Here is an 11178-nt window from a genome sequence, read left to right as displayed (position 1 = left end):
TCGACATGCTCCTCTCTCTCCGTAGCAGGATCAACTTTAGGGTTTGCTTCGTAAACTCCACCATCTAATTCTATACCCACATAATCTGTACATTTGTATAATTCACAACACGAGTAGCCAGCTTAGTGGGAATTTTCTTCAAAATTACACGCTATCGCATTAGTCCAGTATAGTTTTAAACAAGAAAACATATAAAATAATTCATAATATATTCTTATTTAAATGCGTGGATGCATGACATGCACATCAGCCTGGGGATAATCATTTATGAACACCTCCCCCTTGCGTGCACGCACATGTATGAGGCCACACCAATGGGCCTCATACACGTCAAGTGGGTTGTATCAACGGGCCTCACCAATGGGCCTCATATAAATCAAGTGGGCCGCACTAATGGGCCTCATACACGTCAAGTGGGCCTTAACAGATGGACCACAAATACATCAAGGTGGGCCCACCGTTCTAGGTGAACTATCTACACTATTCATCTGCTCTTTGAGATCATTTTAGAACATTACCAAAAAAAGAATCATATCGGATGATCATCTGGACCATACCACAAATAACAGTGGTGATAATGATCTCCCGTTAAAATGCACAGGGCCCACCACAAAATTTTTTTTCCATCTAATCTGTGTATATGGTCACAAAGACCGAAATTTAGTGGAAAGACAAATATCAATATTGATCTAAAGCTTCTGTACACCCAAAAAGGGTTTCAATGGTCGACGTTCAAACCCACTGTTTTCTGTAGTGTGGTCCACCTGATAACTGGATCTGTCTTATTTTTAATCTCAAGCTTTGAGACGGGCTTGCCAAAAGGATGGGCGATTTAGACGTCTCACAACATCAGGGTGGGATCCACGTCCCAAACGGATGGACGGAGTGGATTACAACCCATACATTGTGGTGGAATCCTTCGTTAGTGTAGTCAAAGTATGTTATTGACTCAGGTGTGAAAATGCATTTGATCTGGAATCGCCACTAGTCAAATGAATCTTAAAATCTACGGTCGGCTAGAAACTGTAGAATCAATTAGGGGTCGTGAAAATCTTATGATTCCCTAACTAAAGTGACTCCCGCAATTGGTCCGTGACTATAAATTCAGAGTAAGGGCCTCGATGACAAAAAAAATGAAAGAATTTAGCATCATTTTTCGCCCGCACAATATGCGGTCTCTATTTCTGAGCTTTAGAATTTCAATAATCCTTCTTTATATCTTTCATCGTCCCACAGTTTCAGCACTTCATCTTGCCTTTACGATCTTTCTGATCAGAATTTCTTCCCCTAGTTCTGAAATAACAGTTTCGATGTATATTGTCTCCCTACCGTGGGACATAGTGTCTACGAGATTATTATAAGATGATGGGAGAGAGTTCAACAAGATTAAGGCTTGATATTCATTTTCAATCTTCACATCTACAATTGTTAATTTGTATAGCAATTCACCGAATATGTTAATGTGTTCATTGGTATTAGACCCTTACACTATCTTAAGATTGTAGAACTATTTCTTAAGATACATGTGATTGCTTAGCGATTTCTTCATATATAGATAAGTTTCGTTTATACCCCTGCGACAGTATTTTGATCCAGCATATTATAAAGAACATTACCCGCTAGACACAATTGGTTCAATGTAGCAGCCCTCTCATCAAGTTCATCCCACTTTTCATTGCTCATAGACGTAAGATGCTTTTCCTTACCAAGGAGAGCATGTTATAATCCTTATTGAACTAGAATGCTTCTCATCTTCACCTTCCATAGTTCAATGTTATTTCTACTAGTGAACTTCTGTCACCCCCCAAACTCGGAAACTGGGCTCATAAAATTTCTGATCGCCAAATCCAGCGCCGACAGCCTCCGTAGTATCCCATTCTCGGCTCCCAGTGCCCATTCGCCAGGTTCCGATCCTGGGATGCTACGAGGGGGATTTTCAACATCAGTTTGATTCGTAATAAGCATAACCCAAGGCATAACCCACAAACAACAACCAAAAACTCCATCACATTTTCACTATGATTAAAATTTTATAAGTACAGTGCGCATAAAGGGAAATACAATGATAATAGACAAAAACTCCAAAATGATTTGCCACGCGCTCTAGCCTCAGCGCTGCTACGATCCAATGTCACTTGCATGCAACGGTCATGCATAAGCTTATGGAAAGCTTAGAGGGTGGTGAAAGTGTGTGCACAAGGTAGTAATACAATTATGCAGTATCAGAGTAATGCAAAATATGCTGATGAATCCATGAATACTATTAGCCGTACTAAGGCTATGCGATGCAAGGTATGAATGATGTCGGCCATACCAAGGCCATGTGATGCTAGATGCAACTTAAGCATACGAATACTCATCTAAGTCCATATATCAATACAACTCAACTCTGGAATATCATCGGGATTTAGTACACTCTAACCAGATTGTCGCCCCATCGTGCGTAACAAGGTGAGTGGAAAAGACCTCACTATCCGCCTACCAATATCGGACTCGGGTCGTTGATAGCGGACCCATTCCTCGAGCTGGTCATACTCAGCCTAGCTTTGCCCCCTCCTCTCGGGCGGGTAAGGCCGCACCCCCTTCCAATAGACCACGACATAGTGGAAAGCGCGACCTTCTGGTAATCAGTACTCGACGCTCATACATCCTCCCGGTCTAGACGTTGGAGCAACTACCTGGTACCTAAGGGTTTAGTGACTTTCACCCAGGGATATCTATAACACCCCATGTAGAATAAGATTTTCGGTATCCAATCCTACCAACCATGATACTCCTGTGGAGGCTACGACCCTGATGTCGTTAGGGCGTACAGTAACCATGTCACACAATGCTAAATGTATGAATCACACTATTCAGTCATACAACAATCCTGCGCGTATCATGCGCTCATGTAGGGCAACACCGCCTATCCGGGAGCCCATAAGGGGCCGTTTGGACGGGCGGATTCCAAAGTATTATGAGGTATTACACGGGATTGGATTGTCAAATCCAGCGCCGTCCATATGCCAGCCTGTTTGGGTGGCGAAGGATTTATTTGGATCCGGTAGGTCGCTGGATTCGAGAGGATAGACGATGGATTCTCAAATCCCGCATTTGGTCAAAACGCTATTCAAACCTCTCTTTCGACTCTGTTTTCAGTCGCTCCACATGGAATCCAACCAACCATTTCAAAACGCCTACAAGACCCTCTTCCAGACCTCCCAACCAAACGAAGAAGAGAATAACGACAGCAACAAAAGGTCCGATGTAGGAGACACCTTCCGCAAATCGATCTCAGCCGTCTAAGCATGTCGGATGGAGAGAAGGAAGCGAGTAAGCGGCAGATAGTAGACGCTTCAATCGAGTGGGGCTTCTTCTAAGTGAAGAACCACGGTATTTCACAAGAGATTCTGTTGAAGATCCGACGCGAGCAAAATAAGCTTTTCCTGCCACCCTTCGAGAAGAAGGCGACAGAGAAGGTGCTGGATTTCTCGGTGGACTATTACCAATGGGGGACGCCGACAGCGACGAGTCTGAGGCAGTTCTCATGGTCGGAGGCTTTCCACATACCTTTGGTGAAGACGAGGGATGCAATGGATTTCCTTGGCATCCCTAGGTACGGCAGGCTTCCCAAACATGCCACATTTTTCGCCATGGGATCTCTGAATACCATAGGATTGGAACTAATCCACTGACGCCGCATCATTACCTTAAAACATGTGCAATCCACCCTAATTCCATTCAATACCATTCAATCCGCCCGCCCAAACGGGCCCTAAACAATCTGCCCAAAGACATATATTATGATCAGTCATTTCTCATATCAAGCATACACATGATGTGTATGATTATGAATCATGGAACTATATTAAACATGTTATATGGCGATGAATTCTTGCTCATAATGAAGATGGGCCTAGAAGGCCTACACACTACAAGTACAGGCCTAACAGTGGGCCTTCAGGAGAGTTACAATGTGGACATTTAACCACCATTGCTCTACAATGTGGACGTCAAACCATCATTGCTCCCAAGGCATGACTGAATCGAATGGGCCGATTCAAATGGGCCTAATCAAATGAGCCGAATCAGATGGGCCTAAGCAAATGGGCCGAATTGAATGGGCTGATCAAATAAGCCAAATCAAATGGGCCTAATCAAATGGGCCGAATACACCTCATAAAGAGGGGCCTAACATACATCAAGTGAGTCGCACCATCTCCCCATTCATTTAACCTTAGGGATCATTTAAGAGCATTTCAAATAAATCATAACTCAAGATTATCTGGACCGCACTCCAAATAACAGTGGTGATAATGATTTCCACCATTGAAATCCCCATGGCCCACCATAGTGCTCATTTTCCATCTAATCTGATCATAAGGTCACACAGACCTTAAAAAAAAAAAAACAATTTCATGTTAATCCAGATTCTCTGTGATACCAAGAGGATTTCAATGGTAGATGTCCAATACTCCACCGTATTTAGCAGTGGCCCACCTGATAAGTAGATCTGTCTCATTTTTGCCTCATGCCATAAAATGATATCTCAAATGGTTGGATGGTTTGTATACAACACATGCGTCATGATGGGTCCCATAGATAAACGGCGTGGATGGAATGGTAGGACCCAGGGAGCTTGCTACCGTGTACAACAACAGGTTGCACGACAACATGACAGCTATATTGCTGCCTTAAAGCAAGGCAGAGGTGGGTCCCATGTAGGGCCTACCCTTATGCATATTATATAATATATATTTAAAGTATAGCTGCTGCCAATGCAACTTTATGCATTAAAGGGAGAGGTGCGTCCCACGTAGGGCCCACCACAACATTCCAGATATAGTTATAATATAATATATAATATATTATATTATATATTAATATAATATAATATAATATACTAATATTATAATTAATACACCAATACATACCTCACACGTGGGTGGGTCCCACGTAGGGCCCACCATCTTAGATATATATATATGATATAATAATAATATATATATATATATATATATATATAATATAAAATATATAATATATATACAATATATATAATATATATGAGTGTACTGACGTCCAGGCCTTGGACAGCCTGGATAGTCACATGCATCAAGGAGGGCCCCACACCGTCCAAGGACGGTGGACACTACACATACATGATGGTGTGGCCCACCCCAATGGATGGACAACGTGGATGGGTCCCACGTCAGATCACACTTCACTGCTAGCCACTCCCAGTAGGGAATCAATGCCAGGACCTCAGCGTTAAAACGAGGTATCTTTCACTCCGCCTACCACTGGAGCTAGGGATCTGGGCCCTAGCATTGAAACAAGGTGTTTTTCACTTAGCTTACCACTGGAGTTATGGATCTGGGTGTGGACAAACGCATCAAGGAGGGCCCCACACAGACGTGGGTCCCATTGTCCAAAGGCAGCAGACGGTCTGGATAAAGCCCATACACCATGGTGTGGCCCATAGAAAGGGCTAGAGGGCATGGATGGGTCCCATGGACCCCACTTTCACCCACACTCCACTGTTAGTACACCCACTGTCAGTCTACACTCCACTGTTAGCCCCACCCTACGTCAGTCCACACTCCACTGATAGCCCACGTCCAGCGTCCCTGGACATTGGATAGTGTGGATACAACATAAGCATCATGGTGGGTCCCACATGGATGTGGCCCACCTAATTTTGGATCCATCTAATATTTGTGTTTCCCTTTCATCTGGGCCTATGTGACCCTTTGGTCATGCAGGCCCCAAATAGGGATCAAGATGGCCCACTAGTTAGATGACATGGGTAGAATACACACATCATAGGTGGGCCATGATCATAGAAAGAGGGAAAGAGAGAGAGAGAGAGAGAGAGAGAGAGAGAGAGAGAGAGAGAGAGATAACGAAGGGGCCCCGCCACTATAGGCCCCTCTTGGATACAAGCATACATCAAAGTGGGTCCCACATATATGGACCCTTAACTGAAAAGAAATGAATGAAAAATAAAAATCCAAGATCACCCACCGCCTTCTTCTTGCTCCCTTGGCTTCCTTGCTCATTAGCTTCGATCCCAACGGAAGAGATGGAGTTTTGATGGTTGAGATGGGAGATGAGAGAGTGGGAAAGTGGGCCACACTTGTTGCTTGGGAGAGCTTGGAGAGGCTTGGACGTATGGATTTTTTTTGGGTTGCTTGGAAAGTGGTTTGACAATGACAAAGAAAGTGTTATAAAGAGAGAGAGAGAGAGAGATGTGTGATGGATGTGGTGAGTGATGGGCATGTAAAAGTTTTTTTGTCTTTAGGGGTAGATGGTGTAAGAAAGGTATGGGGTGTGTAAGAACTTTTTGACTTTTGGAGTTGCTTGAGGATGGGTGTGACTTGATGTGTACTTGACATATACTTGATACTTAATGGGATTGATTAATTGATGGATGTGACATTCGGTAGAGATTCTCTTAGGTTTTGCAATGCGCCGTGTTTTCCTTGAATTGAACGCGGGCCCATATCTCCTGGCCTGGGTATCGCCTCGGCGCGTGAGACGTGGCATCGAAACCGCGGCGATGGTGCGGTCTCTAGGGTACAAGTCTCGGGTTGAGTCGACTCGGGTTGACGGTGTATAATTCAGGGTCGTGCGCAAACACCGATTATAGGTCGCGGGTTGCCGAAATTCGACAGGGAGGATCGCGGAAACCTGCGAAATAGTATGGACTAAGATGCGGGTCTTACAGAACTTCTCTGTTTCGAACTTCATGTTTGATCTTTTGATGACATGTTTTCTATTCAAACCCAAACCTAACCTTAGCTTTGATACCACTTGTTGCAGAATCGCGGAAGCAAACCCGAATTCGAATTGAATAAGAGAAAATCAAATGCAGACAAAACACACTGAGAAAACACAAGTTTATGTGGAAAAACCCTTGTGGGAAAAAACAACAGTACAAAGCAATAACAAGTCCACTATGAAAAATGAATTACAAGCAATTGATGTATTTACCGATCCAAAAAACCTCACAATCTCTTTACAAAACCCTAGCTTTACCCTATAACACCTTGGAAATGTCTCAGAATACCCTAATCCTAATTACATCCCCTTATATAGAGTTATAAGAAAAATAGGAAACAAAATCCGCACTTTCGCAAAATTGCGCAGATTTATTGACAAGACCTTTGATCCTACTGAGTGGCATCGACGACCTATCGGTATGTTCGAAGTTATCCCCGATAAGATAAAAAATGCCTAACAAATTGTCTAACAACCATAGGGGAAAAATCAAGATTTTCTCAATACAATCGAGTGGTTCGTTGATGAGATCGACAGGTGCTCGATGGGATCGAATGGTCTGTCGATGGCATCGACTAATCTCCGTTCCAATCAGATTGAAGGCATATGACAATATTAAAAATGTTTTACTAGGTTAAATATGTTTATATTCTGTGTAAATTTCTCCTCCTCAATCACAAGGATTTTACCAGTGTAGTAGATTCGCCAGTGAACCTGTAAAGATTGGTATTTTATTTGTAAGGATTCCTACAGTGGAAATTGATTATACATATATATACATATATATATATATATATTCTTTTATAAGATTAATGAAATATAGAAAATTATAAATTAACTGATTACCATTTCACAATGGATAAAGCATTTCTCATGATAACTTTCCTCTTCTAGTTTGAATTTCAAGAGACCTAATAATTCTCCTCATCGGACTTGAATTTCCATAAGAAAGTAATAGAGAGTGAAAGCATATGGAGAGGTTTGAATTGGGGTGGGCCCAATGGGCCTTGCAAGCTCACATTGATTTGATTATTTGACTGGATTTGTGGACATTTATTGGATGGTTACATGTGTAAAATAAATGAAAGGGTAAAAGAAGAAGAAGAAGAAAAATATAAATTGATAGTCATAGACAATCCACCTAGGTCAATGTAGCTGATCTATACATGTCTAAAACCCATATAAAACCCTAAAATTTAGACCCGGTTCAAAGCCCATATCAAGCATGATTCAAGGCCCAAAACCTAAGCCCAGACAATCATAAATCCAAGATAGCTTTAAAATAGGAAGTCCAAGGAGGTACTTAGGAGCTCCCAGTAGAAACTAGGTGCAAACCAAGATGTGAGCAGCTCATCATAAGTCACTTGCCACGTGGATGATTTTGCAACCTGAGGTCTATCAAGGTAGAGGATAGAGAATTATACCCTCACCTTGAGTGTTGTGCTCAGGTTTGAATGATTAACTAACCCTTGGTTTTCCATCTTTTTATACTCTATACCACCCCTTAATCAATGAAAGGATGCCACATGATGCTCTCATTACCTCGACCAATCAAAGTCATTCAAGCCATCCCTTGCCCCTAAACTTCACCTAAACTACAAAAGATCGTCCATTGTACCTATAATATCATTGGCTTCACCTATTTCTACACATTAAGTATCCTTAATAAGGGGAGAGGAGAGAAAGGAAGAGCTATAACCCTCTTATCCATCCACCGAGAGAGAGAGAGAGAGAGAGAGAGAGATCTAGGCCTTAGCCATCTCCGTCATTAAAAGACCGATCTGCCTCCCTCAGTCAATCCTTGCGACAATTCCAACTCTCTCTCTCAATTATTCAAATCATATATCAACTGCATTCATCCACATCATCATTGCATCTAGCATTCGTAACATCTCATCTCTCCTCAACCCCCTCATTTCTGTAGTTTATTCGAGTTTATGCTCTAAGGCTTGCCGACTCTTTGGACTATGCCACATCAAAAATCGGGTAGACATTAGTATTTTTCTTTTTATTTACCATCACTCTCGGGTAAACGGGTTCTGGCGAATTGCTTATGTTTCAATCCGTCACTCCCACTCCCGAGTTGGATATTCACCCATTTCGTTTTCATTATTATTGCATTTTAGTATTTGCATCACCATATATCTCCTTAACCTCTCTGCTTCTTCGGGGTTTGTCGGTTCTCTGGATCCCGCCATACAAAAAGATTATATTGATCGTGATATTTTTTCATTTATTTATCGCCTCTCTTAGGTAAATGGGTCATGGCGGATCATTGATGTTTCGATCCCCCACTCCCACTCTTAAGTTGGACATTGCACTACTACATTTCATATCATTCATCAGTTATATAGTTTAACACTAGACTAATCAAACCAATTGAAATTCACTAAGTCTTATATAGAAGAGACTGCACTCGAATGCGAGCAGAGAAGTTACCTAACCCTTTCTTCTTTGTCACTAGCATTCCTTAAAATCTTAGGTTGTGGATTAGGAGTCATTATAAATCATAAAATCCTCAACTTCTTCAATTTATAAGGATTGTGTGGGATCCAGCCGACTACAGAAGTATGAGTTTACTGGCTAATAGCAACTCCAAGTCAATGTCCAACGCGCCAAGTTAATCTACGCAGTCGCACAAGCAAGAGCCTGAAAAGGCTCGGGAGCGTGTTCCCTGTAATCCAACGTTAACCATAACTAATTCACATTCAAGTTACCATAAATCATGGGTTAAGATTGCCAAACCAATCTGGGAGTGTGACTTGGTAACAGTGCATCGGATACAGATTGCGTACTGACCCCGCTACTAGCGACTTGCCATTGGTTGATGCTTTGTGGGCTCCACCATGATATACGTGTTTCTATCCATGCCATCCATTCATTTTGCCAGCTTATTTTATGGTGTTAGCCCAAAATTGAGGTAAATCCAAATCTTAGGTGGCCCACACCACATGAAACTCCAATAATTGAACGCTAACTATTAAATACTTTTTGGGGGCACAAAAATTTTGACTCAAGCTTATATATATGTTTCTTTGTAACTCAATCAACGGGTTGGATGACAAATAAACATGACAAATAAACATTACAATAGGCACTAAGAAGTTATTGACGGTGTACATTCAATCACCACCGGTTTCGCATGCTATGGTCCACGTGATATTTAGTTCATTCTCATTTTTTGAATCATGCTCTAAAATGATTTGCAAAAATGAAGGGAGGCCCACAAGCACCCTCTAATAGCATGTCACCACCAGCAGGGTTAGCGTACCATCCGTGTGACAGTGCTTCCATACTCTGTGTTTTAAATTTGGAAGCAGTATGAAACGTTATCATCCCCACTGTTTCCTGCAGTGTGGTCTGCTTAATTACTTATGGTACGGTACACTTAAGGTTTTAGATATGCTTTAATTTTAATCTTAAGCCTTAAAGTGAGCTGAGAATACGGATGGCGTGGATAAGACACATACAACATGGTGGCCCCCATAAACTTTTCTTCATGCGCCGTAGCGTGCTGAGTTACTCAGTAAGCAATCCTCGCTCTCAACCATCTTCCGCGGCTAGGCTGCGCAGCAGACGGTGTGTCGTATAATACTCAGACTGTACACGACGCTTGATACATAGGTACTGAGAAATTATTCAACCTGACATACTTTTTACCACATGTTAAACTGGCCAAATCGTGAAATCCACTGTTAGTAATTCATTAGTTGAAAAATACTCACATCAGATTCATTGAAACTTGTGAAAACAGAAACATTAGATATTATTCATTTTTAACCGTCTATTAGATGTCAACGGATCGGTTAGGCAAGTAATCAAATGAGTATAAATTTTGGTTTAATGACACATATAAGACGAAAAAAATAATTTGGACAGTTAAATTTAAGTTAATTAGATAAAAATATGCAATTACTAATTAAATGGTCATCATCCGTCACACTTTGGCGGAGTATCAAAGCTTTTCGCGTATCAAATAACTCCCCATCCGATATCAGTCTTCCTAACGTAGAGTTCCCGGGACATCCCTTCGGCAGAAATTACGGAAAAAACCGGGAAACGAACTCGGAGCAACGGGGAACTCGGCGAGCCTTCGCAGTCCTCGCAGCGGCAGCAGCAGATCTGCAATGGCAGCGGCATCTTCTGGGAACTCTCCAATCCCTCCTTCTCTCTCCTCCTCCTCCTCCTCTTTCCATTCGTCCGTCGCGTTGGATCCTCCACCAGTCTTCCGTCTCTCACCTGATCAGCTAAAGCACTGCTCCGAAGCGCTCGCATTCCTCAAGAAGAAGGTCCAGAGTCCGAGCATCATAGCCCTTGAATTCGAAGACCTTCAGGTGCCAAATTTTATTTTTCCCATCAATTCATTTTTCACCCCAAAAAAAGCGCATTTTTATTTTTTTTTTAAAAGGAAGA

At 42.0% G+C, this 11178-nt stretch overlaps 1 protein-coding gene across 4 annotated transcripts in view; it reads left to right on the top strand.

Moving 5' to 3' along the window:
- The first annotated feature begins 10743 nt into the window (after positions 1-10743).
- LOC131237474 (protein-tyrosine-phosphatase PTP1) overlaps positions 10744-11178 on the top strand; it is a 35155-nt gene continuing 34720 nt past the window's right edge. Inside the window, exon 1 of one of the 4 annotated variants that reach the window (XM_058235261.1) lies at positions 10744-11099. In XM_058235261.1, the coding sequence (XP_058091244.1) occupies positions 10893-11099 (207 nt within the window). In that variant the 5' untranslated portion in view covers positions 10744-10892. The remainder of the gene's footprint in view (positions 11100-11178) is intronic. The other 3 variants (XM_058235260.1, XM_058235259.1, XM_058235264.1) reach the window with 3 other exon arrangements.

The sequence above is a fragment of the Magnolia sinica genome, chromosome 2 (assembly GCF_029962835.1).
Source record: "Magnolia sinica isolate HGM2019 chromosome 2, MsV1, whole genome shotgun sequence".
NCBI classification, from domain to species: Eukaryota; Viridiplantae; Streptophyta; class Magnoliopsida; order Magnoliales; family Magnoliaceae; genus Magnolia; species Magnolia sinica.
The sequence above is the reverse complement of the archived record's forward strand: the minus strand, read 5'-3'. Positions and strand labels throughout refer to the sequence as shown.